The sequence below is a fragment of the Musca domestica genome, unplaced genomic scaffold (genome assembly GCF_030504385.1).
Source record: "Musca domestica strain aabys unplaced genomic scaffold, Musca_domestica.polishedcontigs.V.1.1 1, whole genome shotgun sequence".
Taxonomy (NCBI): Eukaryota; Metazoa; Arthropoda; class Insecta; order Diptera; family Muscidae; genus Musca; species Musca domestica.
In genome coordinates this window covers 48901946-48917515 of record NW_026712114.1, presented here as the reverse complement: position 1 = coordinate 48917515, position 15570 = coordinate 48901946, and the positions used below count along the sequence as shown (strand labels likewise).

The 15570-nt window shown below is 36.7% G+C and overlaps 1 protein-coding gene across 1 annotated transcript; it reads left to right on the top strand.

Moving 5' to 3' along the window:
• The first annotated feature begins 926 nt into the window (after positions 1-926).
• LOC101896289 (probable multidrug resistance-associated protein lethal(2)03659) lies at positions 927-14479 on the top strand. Its single transcript, XM_020036734.2, has 7 exons — positions 927-1088; positions 6928-7158; positions 7444-9441; positions 10532-10889; positions 10960-11110; positions 12914-13862; positions 13993-14479. Exons 1-7 carry the CDS (start codon positions 1009-1011, stop codon positions 14261-14263), a joined length of 4038 nt encoding a protein of 1345 aa, XP_019892293.2. The 5' UTR covers positions 927-1008; the 3' UTR covers positions 14264-14479.
• Positions 14480-15570: the final 1091 nt, after the last annotated feature.

The window sequence follows — 15570 nt, the reverse complement described above, 5'->3', positions numbered from 1 at the left end:
GTTCTGTAAGTGTAAATGTAAGTGCCGTGAGAATTTTTTTTCTGAAGAATTCTCTTATGTTCTTGGAGAATATTTTTTTAGTATTTTTTTAAGCAAAACTTCTTTTAAAGATCATCATGGATTTATTAGTATTATTTTTCGGTAAAAGATCATTGTGATTTTTTGAGAATATTTTTGAGCTTTTTAGGGTGTTTTAAGAATATTTTCCGATTACATTTTTTGAAGATCATAGTGAAAATATTGTAATATTGTGTAGAGTTTTGGTGGATTTTGAAGAAAGTTGGTATGTGCCGTTTTTTGGGGGATCTGCCAATGCGTATAACTTTTTACAGATTGAAATACCCAATTACATATGTTGGAAAAAGTTTTAAAGTTAATGTCGATAACAAATAAAAAAAATTCAAGTTTATAAACTCGTTGGAAATATTGCATACATATATGGAATATGGCGAAACGTATAATGTACGCATAATGTGTCAATTGTGATTATTTCGAGGAGTTCAAAACGGAAAGACAAGATTAATAAAACATAAATAAAACATATCTTAAAGACTGGCAATTATTTTGACATTGAATGTTAATTAACGAACAATTTTAATTAAGCTGCGAAATAAACATTTGAATTTATCAACCAATATCAACATCTTGATTTTTTAAATGTTGATATGTTTACTGATGCCTTTGTACACATGCCAGAAGGTTGCCAGAAATTCGACGCTTTCTTAGCAACCATTCATGCCATATACATATGTATGTGTTCCCAACATGCTGCTAGCTGCTTTCGTCTGGTATTATTAAAAAGAATCGGTGGCAACACGCCTTTCTTTTTGTCTATGATAAGACAGAGAGAGCACAAAGGCTGGCTAGCATGTGTTTAGCGTTTTGTTTTCACTATTCAGTTCAGTTCAGTTTTCGTTTTTAGCTGTTTACAGCAAGTTCGTTGGCTCGGCAGACATTTGTATATAGTAATAGTATTGGTCAAAAAATAATTATTGAATAACAACAAGTATGAATAGAACGCGCAAAAAAATCTCAAGACCAAAAAATCCTTATTGTTCAGCAAATATATTTTCACGACTGAGTTTTTGGTAAGCTAAATTCAATATCGGTAACAGGATGCAGTAATAGTGGTGTGCTAGTTTTCTCAGCAATGTACATACATGTGTTTTGTTTATCTCTGTTTTAACAGAAAAATGTTCTAAAGAAAACGGTGGTGTAAAAATTTATTTTTTTTATTTGCGAATAAAAGTACAATGGACGTGAATAAGTAACGTTGTGGCTGTTAGAAATAAATTGTGTTTTTTTGTAAAAAAAATATTTTTAGGACTAGTTGATCTTAGTGTATATTTAAGATCACTTGATTTTTTGAAAATATTTTTGTAGATTTTTGAAAAATATTTGTGAAAAAATAAAAAAAAATTGTTGAAGGAGTGGGGTATAATGGAACACAATTCTGGTATTTTAAGAATATTTTCTGATTTTGAAGATAATAGTCTCCGATTGATTTTTAAGAAGATTTTAAAGAAAACCTCATGGCATTTTTCATGAATCTGTTTTACTAATCATTCTAGACATTTAAAGAAATCTTTAAGGATTTTCTTAAAATGTGTTTGTAATTTTTTAAAAACATGTTTTTAAAGGAACATTGAATATTTTTTGAGTATATTTGTTAAAGAATCATTGCATATTTTTCAAGCGTCATCTTTAAGTTTTTGAATATGTTTAAAAACCATCGTGATTTTTAAAGAATATTTTTTGTAGATCATTCTCGATTATATTTTAATCACTATCGCGAATTGAATAAGAAGTTTTTTTAATTAAGATTATTTGTTTAAGGATCTCTGAAAATGTTTTTAGGATTATCATGAGCTATTTCTTGATGGTTGTTCTCAAAATAATTTTAAAGGGTTGTAGTTTTTGTTTTTTAAATACTCGTTTTCTTAGAGACTATTTTTTTCTTATATTGTTTTTGTGGATCATACTGACATTTTAATTAATATTTTTTTAATATAATCGCAGACAGTTTAAGCTTTTTTAAGGACCATAGCTAATACTTTGCTAACCGATTTTTGAATATTAACACTTGGATTTTTTTTAATATTTACACTTGAATTTTTTTCATATTTTTTTAAGGAACATCATTTTTAAATCAAATATCTTAAAAAAATATTTTTAAGGATATTATTTGAAACACACTGTTTGATTTTTTAATACGTTTTCAGAACAATAGAGGAATATTTTTTGAAGGATTTTGGTATTTTTTAAGGATAGATTTTTGTAGATTTTGTAATATTTTAAAAGCACGCGATTTCATTTCAGATTCTCATGAATTTTCAAAAATATTGCTCTGTTCAAAATCCTGCAATAGTCTAATAGTTTTGCAATTTGTTCGATATGTGAAGTAAAAATATGCTATCCTAGTAAAAATCTTACATTCTTGTAATTCTGGAACAGAACACATATTCTAAATGATTATTGTGGATTTTTTAGGATTGTCGTGAAGTATTTAACATTTTTTTGAAGGATTTGTAAAAAATAATTTTTAAAATAACGTGAGTAATATTTTTTAAGAAGTTTTAGAAAATATTATTTTGGTTACAAATGAGAACTTGTTGTCAAAATGTTTTTAAGGTTCATCACATCACAATTTTATTGCACTGTTTAATGTTCTGTTCATTATGAAATAAAAATATGTTACCCTGCAGTTCTGCAACAGAAAATATATTTTAGATGCTTATTGAAAATATTTTTGGGATTCGGTTAGGAGCTATTAAAATATCGTTTGAGGGATTAAAAAAAAAATTAAATGCGGTTTTTTTTTTTTTTTTTGAAGAATTCTCTTGTGTTTTGGAGAATATTTTTTTATTATTTTTTTTTTTAAGTATAACTTCTTTTAAATATTGTTTTTTGAGAAAGATTGAGAATATTTTTGAGCTTTTTAGGGTGTTTTAAGAATATTTTCCGATTACATTTTTTGTAATATTGTGTAGAGTTTTGGTGGATTTTTAAGAATATTCTTTATTTTAGTTTAAAAAGAGTTTTTTTTTGGATCATCCTGGTTCATTATCGTAGGAACACTTTTATAGTTTGGGAATAATAATAATTTGAGAATCATTTGGGTGGATTCTTTAAGAATGTTTTTTTTACAGAATAAAGGCCATAGCATCGATAGAAGTTTTATCTAAGAACACACCTAGAATTTATTTTAATTTTTAGAGGAACATCGGAGCACAGGGTTTTTTGGTAATAGTATGGTTAAAAACTCCCAAAAAATTAGTTGTAATAATATTCTAGAGGAAGAGATGAAAAAACAGCAACCAATTTCAGACTGCTGTCATTTCTAAGCCACTCGTCCGGCAGCTGTTAAAATTATTCCAGTGACAGCTTATTTTATTGTTTACAAGCGTACAAAAGAATTGGTGAAAACTTTCCAGAAAAAAAGTTATTCCTGTTGGAATGATAGTGGAGTGTGATAGTGTGATTTCTTTATATTTGGCTGGAAAACCACAAGTGGCTATCGTTAGAGCACTCCAGTAATTAAATGTTATTAAATATTTTGTGTCTCGAACCATCGCTCGGTACCATTATACTGGTGGCTTAGCCCGACGTCAAGGAAGTGGACGGAAGAAAACAGCAACATCCGAAACGAAAAGTAAAGAAGCGACTTGATCGAAAGCCGCGTCGCAGTGGCCGAAAAATGGCTCGTGAGCTGAACATATCGCAATATTCCATCCAGCATATATTGAAAAATGAGCTCGGGGTAAAGCCATTGAAATTCCAAAAAGTGCAAGAACTTAAACCTCAACAGAAAGAAAATAGACTCAAAACGGCAAAAGAGTTGTTTTGCTTGGCCAAAAGTCGTGAGCTGCCGAATTTGGTTTTCTCCGATGAAAAACATTCGTTGTCCAGCAGTTTGTAAACAAAATGAACGTGTTTACTTGCCAAAGAGGTAAGCTGAAATTGTGCACCTTCGGTTGCCACCAGAACTTAAGCGCCGGCCATGGTGAAGGTGTGGGCCGCCATAACAGCCGATGGTCGCTCTCCACTTGTATAAATCGATAAATGACGAATATTTTCGCGAAAATAATCTGTATGCAAACATTTTGGCCGCATAGTTTGGACATTCCAACAGGACTCAGCACCATCGCACTCAGCACACGCCTCCCAAGAATGGTTACAAAATGAGGTTCCTCGCTTCATTTCCACCAAAATCTCTGGACCTCAATCCGTTGGACTATTGTGTCTGGAGTATTTTGGAAAGCAAGGTTGGCACTAAAAAGTACCAAAGTGTCGATCACCTCAAGTAAGCGCTTAGACGGGAATGGGCCAAAATACCGCAGAACAACCTTCGGGCAGCGTGTGACGGTTTTATTGGTCGTTTGAAGGCCATAATTCGTGCCAAAGGTGACCAATTCGAACAAATCTAAACTTATTCTAGAATTTGATGGTATTTCTGACATTTTTTGCTTTCATTCAATATACCTAAAATCCAAGGATTCCAACGAATCTATTTAGGTTACTTTGCGATTTACCTTTAAAAACGCGTCTTCTGTTTTTTATTTTTTCTAGCAAATTTTTCTGTAATTATTGAAAAAAGGATTTTTATCATACAGTCTTACTTTTCGAACCATCTTAGCAGCAAGAATTTTAACACCGATCTTGGATTATTAAGAAATTAAGTTGAAGGACCATCTCAACAACAATCGGTATTTTTCATTTTTTTAAAACATTATCCTCATATATAAAAAATTGTTCCTAAGAATCGTATGCCCAAAATGTACGATTCTGAGAAATAGTTCGAGTTTTTTTTTTCCGTTACCAATTGACCTTGGCTATTGCACACACTTTGCAATTTTCTAATAATATTTGCAAAAATTATGTTTAAATGACTTGGCAACAATAACGTTGACCGTGAATTACATACAATCAAAATGCGATTAAGAATAAACAAATAACCCGTTGGACTGCTTCAGCAGATAAAGAACACAAAAACATACTCTCTACTCTAATATGAAGATTTAACTCCGATAAGGGGGTGTACAAATAACATTCTAGTCGTCGCATAACAACAGCAGGTACAATATGGCCAGATGTCGAAACGTAATAAATTAAACATTTATGATAAACATAACAATATATGTGTACCAGAAAGGGCAAGAGTCGACTAGTTTCACAATATTTACTACTTGTTATTCCAAAAGCGTTTTTCGGCTGTCGCAAAAATCCCTAATCTTCTGTTTTACCATATTCCTCCAGACAAATCTGGTTGAAACTTTCAAAATGTTTACTAACATTTATTATTCGAAAACATGCTTCGGCTGTCGCAAAAATTGTTAATCTTCTGTTTTACCACATTCTACCAGACAAAGCTGGTAGGAACTTTCAACATGTTTACTAACATTTAATTTCTACAAATAAACAAAATTAAAAGTGGGTTTTATTTTGTAATGGTGGAATTGAAACGCCCTCCATTTTGGTGACCACTCCTCTCACAAAATGGTCGCCAACATACATAAAAGAGTTAGTTTCTTCTAACTAACGGACTTATAATCAATACTCAAACAAATTCACGTGAATCACACTATTGTTGTGTATTGAATGAGATAAGACATGTTATTCGAAAATACCGGTTATCAAAATATGAAACGTGCAAAAAATTCCCAATTTCATTACCATATGTATGGGCAAAAATAATAACAAGTAAACAAAAGCTACAGTCCGGCGTGGTTGTTCATGTCATACCCTGCAGCGCCAACTTTTTTTGATGTGAAGTTTTTTTAGATCTGAAAATTAAAGAAGAAATATTTTGCAAACAAAAAAATACAGGGTGAGATAAAAACTGCAACAAAGTCAGACGCCATAATTTTTACAAAAAATGTAGGAAATAGAATCAAATTTAAGAATAAGTTTAGATTTGTTCGAATTGGTCACCTTTGTCACGAATTATGGTCTTCAAACGGCCAATGAAACCATCACACGCTGCCGAATGTTGCTCTGCGGTATTTTCGCCATTTCTTGGCGAAGCGCTTGCTTGAGGTGGTCGACACTTTGGTATTTTTTAGTGTCAACCTTGCTCCAGACACAATAGTCCAACGGATTGGTATCCGGAATTTTTTGTGGCCATTGTGCGCGGAAATGAAGCGAGGATCCAGCGGTCCACACCATGGCCGGCGCTTGAGTTCTGGTGGCCAAACCAAGGTGCACATTTTCAGCTGACCTCTTTGGCAAGTAAACACGATGATTTAGTTTGTTTACAAGCTGCTGAACAACTAATGTTTTCTCATCGGAGAAAACCAAATTCGGCAGTTCACCACTTTCGGCCAAGCGTAGAAACTCTTTAGCTCTTTTGAGTCTATTTTCTTCTGTTGCGGTGTAAGTTCTTGCACTTTTTGGAATTTCAATGGCTTTGCCTCGAGCTCACTTTTCAATATTTGCCGAATGGAATATTGCGATATGTTCAGCTCACGAGCAATTTTTCGGCCACTGCGACGCGGGTTTCGATCAAGTCGCTTCTTTACTTTTCGAACCATTTCTGCTGATGTTGCTGTTTTCTTCCGTCCACTTCATTGACGTCGGGTAACAGTATCACGATAACGAGCGATGGTACGGGACACAAACGATTTATTCACATTTAAATGCTGGAGTGCTCTAACGATCGCCACTTGTGGTTTTCCAGCCAAATATAAAGAAATCACACTATCACGCTTGAATTCTATCACGAATAACTTTTTTTCTGGAAAACTCTCACCAAAATGCTATTGTATGTTTGTGAACAATATAATGAGCTGTCACTGGAATAATTTTAACAGCTGTCGGACGAGTGGCTTAGAAATGGCAGCAGTCTGAAGTTGGTTGTGGTTTTTTCATCTCACCCTGTATTTTGGAGGCCTATGGACAGTTAATTTTAATACCTACTCATTTTTTCAGGTGGATGAGAGACTTATTTCGACGTGGCCTAAAAGGGCCCTTGGAAGATGAAGAACTCTATCAGCATCGCAAGAATTTAGATAGTGAAAAGGTTACCGGGAAATTCAGCCAGCTGTGGGAAGAGGAAAAGAAACGAAAGAATCCCAGTGTTGTTCGAATGATTGTCAAAGCCTACGGTTCGGTGTTTATACCACTTGGTGTGCCTGTTTCAATTTGTGAATCATTGTCAAAGTAAGTAAACATTGTTGCTCTGTTCTAGAACCTGCAAAAATTTACTAGTTTTGCTTTTTTTCGATATCGTAAGGTGAAAATCGTCTATTGTTTTGAAAACTTTACATTTTTGCAGTTCTGGAACAGAAGAATTGTTGCTATGTTCTAGAACCTGCAAGAATCAGAAGTTTGACATTTTTTCGATAAAATAAAGGAAAAATCGGTTAGCAGTAACATTTTTGCTTTCTTGAAGATTCTGGAACAAAGCATACATTCTCCTTAAACTAATAACTATGTATCTTTCAGAGCTCTCCAACCCCTCTTTTTGGGAGGACTTGTGGCATATTTCGCCACTGGACAAACTTCGATAAGCAAAGAAAACGCTTATTTATTTGCCGCTGGTATCGTTTTGTGTTCCATTGTTCGTGTCCTATTGGTGCATCCCTACGTATTCTATCTATTTCAAGTCGGCTCAAAAATCCGCCTGGCTCTGTCAGGTCTTATGTACCGTAAATGCTTGTCACTTTCAAAAAGTGCTGCCAACGATGAGATACGAGCAAGAGCCATAAATATCCTGTCAAATGATTTGGGCTCTTTCGACTTGGCACTGACTTTCCTGCATGACGTGTGGAAGGGTCCAGCTGAATCTCTCCTAATTGGTTACTTAATGTATCGCGAAGTAGGCCTTTCGGCTGTGATTGGTGTGGCTTTTATGCTGAGTTTTATACCGCTACAAGGTTGGGCTGCGAAAAATGCCGCCTACTATCGCCAGAAAACAGCAGAGCAGACGGACTTCAGAGTGAAATTGATGAATGAAATAATCCAGGGTATACAGGTGATAAAGATGTACGCCTGGGAGAAATCATTTGCCAAAATTGTATCCGATGTGCGTCGAAAGGAGGTGAAAGCCATTCGTGGTACTTCGTACATCCATGCCACTTTGAGTTGTTCTTCCATGATTTCCCCTCTGTCTTTGTTCTTGGCATTGGCATCGTACGTTTATATGGGTGACACCCTGACGGCAAAGCGGGTCTACACAGTTTCCTCATACTTTACAATGTTAAACGAGTCAATGGTACATTTTTGGCCACTTGCTATAAAGTATCTATCAGAAGCATTGGTATCGGCTAGAAGGTGTAAAGAATTTCTATTAGATGGTGATCTAGCACAGGAAACCATGCATTCGGAAAAGAAAGCGAAGACGCCGAATAAATCCGTAATGAACGGCAACAGCGAGAAAAAGAGATTTGAAGACATTGACTGTGTTGAAAATACCGAAAAAGTCCCATTGGCCAAGTCAAACCACCCTCGGATTAGACGTATTGTCAATGCTGAATCACCTGTCAAAAGCGTTGTACTCCAGGATGTAAATGCCTCGTGGGAGACTGCAGAGGGCTACAGAATTCGAGCCCTTGAACATTTGAATTGTGAAATTCAAGAAAATTCCTTGGCTGCAGTGGTTGGACCAGTGGGCTCTGGAAAATCCACACTTCTCAATCTGCTGTTGGGTGAAGTGCAAATCGATTCCGGCGATGTGTTCATCAATGGCAAAATCTCATATTGCTCTCAGGAACCATGGGTTTTTGTGGGAACCGTACGAGACAATGTGGTATTTGTGGAGGAGTTTGATGAACAGCGTTATAAGCGAGTCCTAGAGGTGTGTGCCTTAAAACGCGATCTGGAACTAATGCCACATGGTGATTTAACAATGATTGGCGAAAGAGGTGCTAGCCTAAGTGGGGGCCAAAAAGCTCGCATTAATTTAGCCAGAGCTATCTATCGTAAGGCCGATATATATCTACTAGACGACCCTTTATCAGCTGTTGACACAAATGTTGGTAAACATATATTCCGCAAGTGCATAAGAGACTTCCTTTCGGATAAAATACGAGTCTTGGTCACCCACCAGCTGCAATATCTGTTCGATGTTCAGCATCTACTGATTATGGGTTCGGGTAACATTGTAGCCCAGGGTAGTTATCGACAATTGCGAAAATCTAAACAATTTCAATATTTGGCCCAAACCCGCAAAGCTAGTGAAAATGCAAATAGTATCAATGATCCTAATAGCGGAATGATTGTGGACCAGCCAGGCACAGAAACCAGCCAATCACTGTTGAGTCCCGATGAAGCCCCCATAGATGATGAAAATAAAGAACAGCAAGCTGTTGGTTCTGTGAAATTAGGTGTCTATCTATCCTACTTTAAGGCATTGGAGAGTCCATTTTTGTTGTTCTTAATATTCGGGCTTTTCATAGGCGCCCGAGTAATGTTAAATGGTGTCGATTACTTCCTTTCCAGATGGTAAGTATTGAATATTTTTACTTTAAGCCTAAGTATGGTGCAGGTTATGTACTTGTTTGTAACATACAGAAGGAAATAAGATAGCTTAGTTTGTAGATCTGTATAGAATTCAGAGCTCTAATTTGCTACATTTTACTCGCGAATGAAAATTAAAATACTCGCAAACGGGGTGGAGTTTTCTCTTTCTCCCCTACTGTTTTATGTGGGAGCGTTCGTGAGTACTTCAGTTAGATAAGAGTGAACACCGAAATGCTCGAAGTAGATTAAGAGTAAAATCGAGTGGAAAAAATGATTTGTGTGTTTAGTGGAAAGGTTTTGATGTTGTTAGGGTTGGTGCACATCGTGTACAAAAGTCAGGGAAAGACAATCAACAGAAGCAAAGCGCCGGTGGCTGCTCAATTTCTAACGAATGTCACTCTTACCTGTAAACGAGCAAAGCATACTCACTCTTATTCGAGTGGCATAGAAAGATAGATTTCGATTTCATTTTTTTCTTACTCACGAGTGTGCCCCCTCGCATTGTAGCAGAGTGAAGTTCGTAGTATAAATCAAAATATCTGACCAAATAGAATGCATTTTGGCTCATACTACCGAATTTATTATAGCACCTAGTTTTTGAAATTTGATTAACATATCTTCAGATACAGCTATAGTTCCCATTCATATTTTCCATCCGGTTCGATCCATCACGGTGGTATTTGGTTTAAAATATCACATACATCTTTGTCAAATCTCGTCGAAATCGAATTCTTCTTTGAGTAGAGAGTGAAACTTGCGGAAGTACTCGCGTGAGAAAAAAATACACCCAGTTTACACTTTTTCTCTGTCACTCGAATAAGAGCAATTTTTCATTGCTCGTTTTTGAGTGTGACTTGAATTCGTTTGTAACCGAGCAGGTTCTACTCTTTTCGAGCACTCTTTTAGTTGTTGTTAAACAGGTGTGTTATTTGCATGTGTATTTTCACAACACACAGCTGCAAACGAAACAAATACAACAACGATTATAATCATCGTAGCCAATCTGTACCAACAAAGCCTCGATCTCGGTTCTTTTGTGTTTTATCGAATAATTTATTTCTTCTTCTTCAAGGGTCGTATGGGAGGAAAATGTTGGTCGCATGCAACTTGATACTTATTTGAATGCTTCGGAGACGAACACAACACAAAATTTTGATGATGGTGCGGATCATGAACGACACAACCGAATGATAATATATTCAGTTATGCTGATATCGGCCGTTATCGTCTTTGCCCTGAGAACATTTGGTTTCTATACTATGTGTCTGCGCATATCTCTCAAATTACATGATCGTCTATTTCGTGGCATTACTCGTACCAGCATGTACTTTTTTAATACCAATCCATCGGGGCGAATTCTAAATCGATTCTCCAAAGATATTCGAACAGTTGATGCTGATTTGCCGCCCACTCTAATGGATTGTTTGTCGGTAAGTGTTAATGTCTGAATAAATACTTACTTCGAACTATATATTTTATTATATCTTGTTGTGATTTCAGTTTGCCATCGATATTTCCGGTGTCGTACTTATTGTGGCAATCGCCAACTATTGGCTTCTGCTGCCGGCATGTGTTATCTTAACTTGTTTAGTGGGCTTACGTTTTGTTTATACAATGACAAGTCGCAGTGTCAAGCGTTTGGAATCAATATGTGAGTATATGGAATATATAGTGTTACGTATATCGGGTTAAACTCGAACCGTGTAGACCATGTTTTATTTCCCAGTAAGATTTACACCAAATAGTACGACCGTAGGTTTTAATTGTTTACCTTACACAGTTCACAATCTACTTAGCACATAGCTGTATATTGTACTTTACTAACCGATGTTTAAATGTACTTCAGTAACAACCGCGATGACTCCAGCTTAAAGGGGGGGAGTAAGAAGGGGTACAAACGATCGGTAAGGTTCCTCGACCACGACCCCTTACAAACTATGTAGAGAGAAAAACCCCTAATCAGGACGAACCTTAAAGCGATTCGCAAATTTGAAAAGAATCATCCGCTATGTCAAAGTGTTTCCTTGAGAAGGAGTTTACCTCTCTCCTCACCGACCTTGTCAAGAAGGCGAGTCCAGTTGGGGACAAACCTTCTGAAAAGGGCAGTGTAGAAGTCAGCACTATCCCAGTTGTTGGAATAACAGCACCAGCTGTTGCACCATCAACGGAAGCCCAAGCTTCTACCACCGATACAAAAACAAAGAAGCGCGGGAGGAGAAGAGCAAAGGAGATGGAACCCGAAGGAGCCGCGACCTCGGTGGAACTAAATGAGAACAATCCCTCATCTCATCCAACGATGAAGAGGGGACGGTCAACGGGGGAACCACACACTGAGGCGAAGAAAACTTCAAAGGGAACCACCTCTCCTCCACCAGCTACGTTGTCTACCCCCGTCGTCAGCGGGAAGGTAGTGGTGGGTGTGGCTCAGAAAGCTTCGGTCCATTCTAAGTCTACTAAAGCCACAACTGTATCCACCAAAACCCAACCATTGAGCCAGAGAAGCAGAAAAAGGAAATTTTCCCAAACTGTCTACCCGGATAACCTCCATGTGGCAGTCACCGATCTTGCTAAGCCGGAAGGCAAAATCAGTGAAAGTCGGTGGATGCTCATTGAGGACCGTCTGAAGGAGCTAGTTTTCCCAGTGTCTAAGAGGCTACAGTTCGGCAGTGCCACCCTTTATAAAGGAGTAAAGGTCATCTGCTGCGAAAACGAGGAATCTAAAAACTTCCTTGTAACTGCAGTAGCTGGCTTTCGCCAACTTTGGAAGGGAAGCGCGATAGCGTCTGTATCCCTGAAGGAAATACTCTGCACGAGGATATTATCATCATGGGTGACGCCACCTTCGGTGGACAAGGCACGTGTGCTTATAATGTTAAAAACAGAATCCCAATCTCTGTACGGACAACCGGCGATAAGTCGGTTCAAGTACGGAGGGAGGAGGCCTGGTCACAAAGGTATCTATTGATACAGGAATATCTTCAGGCGCGTGGGGGGAAACTTCACTTCGGTACAGGATGGATTCGTGCCTGCCTAACGGCGCTGCACTAGGAGGAAGGAAAAAGCAGCTGCTCAGCATAATGCAGATTAATGTACAGAAAAAATACGAAAAAAAAATAAAAATACATAGAAAAACGACCAAAACTAAATGGGCGCTTGGCAAGAGTAGAATCAGTTCGATTTTGAACGAATTTAGCTCCTCCACTTCAAGCTACATCGAAAATTGAGTTAACTCTATTTTTTTCTGCTCCCAGGAGTGCTCCCGCTCGAATTCGAGTGATTGTGCAAATTCGAGCAAGTTTTTCGAAGGTCTATTTTTAATATCTTTCTTATCTTCAAACCAATCATGATGTTGAAAACAGAATGATAAATTTAATACCCTCTCCATTTTATGGTAGAGGCTATTAAGTTAATTTATTAATATCTCACTTATATACATGAATGCTCTCTCTTCCAGCCCGCAGTCCAGTGTATTCCCTCACAAACCAGACATTCCAAGGACTCTCCACCATAAGAGCCTTAGAAGCAGAACGGGCTTTGGAGACAGAATTCCATGGCTTTCAAAATTCGAATACATCAGCTTGGTTTTTGTTTATCTCCTGCGCAAGGGCCTTTGCCTTGTGGACGGATGTAATTTGTGTGCTCTACATAAGCGTGGTAACATTCAGTTTCCTTATATTGGGTTCACACTTCAACAGTGGCGATGTTGGTCTGGCAATCTTACATTCGACAACAATGATTGGAATGTGCCAATGGGGAATGCGGCAAACGGCCGAATTGGAAAATCAAATGACTTGCGTGGAGCGCGTACTGGAGTATATCGAACAACCGCCAGAAGCATCAATGAAAACCGAAGAGAAAAATAAACCCAAAGGCGAATGGCCCACCGAGGGACGTATTGAATTTGAGAATTTCAAATTTAAATACAGCCCAACGGGAAATTATGTCTTGAAGAATTTAAACATGGCCACTCGGCCATATGAAAAAATTGGCATTGTTGGCAGGACTGGTGCTGGTAAATCGTCAATTGTTCAATCTCTGTTCCGGTTGGGCTACAACGAAGGTGCAATATACATTGATGGCATTAATATCGACCAATTGGGCCTGTACGATTTGAGGAGTAACATATCTATAATACCTCAAGATCCGGTCTTATTTTCGGGAACTTTGCGTTACAATTTGGATCCATTGAATCAATGCAGTGATGCTGATATTTGGACAGTTTTGGGTGAAGTCGAACTCAAGGGACATGTTTCAACATTGATTGGTGGTCTCAATTGTCCAATGTACGATGGTGGCGCGAATTTCAGTGTGGGTCAGCGGCAATTGGTGTGCTTGGCCAGATCAATTTTGCGAAAGAATAAAATCTTGATTATGGACGAAGCAACGGCAAACGTGGACCCAGAGTGAGTATTCAAATATATTTTTCAATATGTTCATTGCAAGCGTTAGAATTTATTTCAAAATTTAGTTTAATGAACAAAATTAACTTGACCACTTTCATACAATTAAATAATTCATTGTTTTCTTTTACAGAACGGATAAATTGATACAAAAAACAATACGCACTAAATTTTCCAAGTGTACGGTCTTAACGATTGCCCATCGTTTACATACAGTTATGGACTGCGATCGTATTTTGGTAATGGATGCCGGTCAGGCCGTCGAATTGGGACATCCATTTGAGTTATTGCAAAAAAGAGATGGTGCTTTACGTAGCTTAGTCGATCATACAGGATCGTCGACAGCGGCAATTTTACTTCAAATTGCAGAAGATAGCTACAAATTAGGAAAGCAAAGCAACTAGTGATAAGTCTCTAAGAGTAATCTTTAAGTATTTCATAGTATATTTAATTTATCACGAATTTATAGTAAATTCTAGAAAAAAGTACTTACATACATATCATAATATTCCTTTCATATATATTTTTTCATTTATATACATACAGTATCATACCAGTGTATTATAATTTTCCTTATTGTTGTATAAGACAAAAGATAAAATAGTTAATTTTGTAATAAAATGTTTTTGTATAAAAAAATTCTCGAAATAAAATTATTACTTATTTCATTAAAATTTTGTTATAAAAGAAGATGGGTAAATATCCCATTATTTACCCAAATGGTTCGTATAAACTATTTTGTTAGAATTGTGGCCAACGTATTAAATGGACATCACTACATTTGGAAGTTTGATATGCACATATAAGGTACGTTTTAAACTAGTACACTAGCATGGGCAATGTCAATATAGGAACAAGTAAAAAAGAGGCTAAGTTAAGCATGGGCCGAACTTTTAATAACCTTCACCATTTGGATGGAACTTGCAAAACGTAAAACGTAAGGAAAAGTCAAAAGTCTGGCGGGGCCGACTATATGATACCCTACACCACTGTGCATATTCAGTAGAGCTCCTGTAACAAAAGAATTTATTTAAAGTAGATCATACCACGTAGAACAGTTATATTTTGGTTTCAGACGAAAGCATATCCAATTCTGAATCGATTTTCACTAAATTTTTACGGAGACATTTTAATCGTTAATACCAAATAACGTTGGTATATAGTGAATTATATCACTTCGAGAAGGATTATCTAAAAAAAACATATATCGCAGCCGAGTTCCACAGAATGGAAACGTACGTCCGGAAATTCACTCCATTTGGGCTGATATTATTTGCACAATAAACCTGAAATCGGATTAAGGATATATATGGGACTTTTGGACAGATATTGGCATTTGGTGCACAATTAAACGGAAATAGGTTGAAGATATATGTGGGAGCTATATCCAAATCTAAACCGATTTTGATACAATTTAGCCAAATATCATTGTTGTCGAATGCATATTACGAATGTGGGGGACTTAAATCCAAATCGAATGCATATTAGGAATTTGAGGGACTTAAACACCAAATCGGATGATACATATATATGGGAGCTATATCTGAACCGATTTTCACTACATTTAATGTACAGTCGGCCGGATATGTCAAAATTCAGGTCATTAGGACTTATACTAGCCATTTTGTGCACAATTAACCAGAAATCGGTTGAGGATATATATGGGAGCTAAATCCAAATCGGAACCGATATTGACAAAATTTGATATACT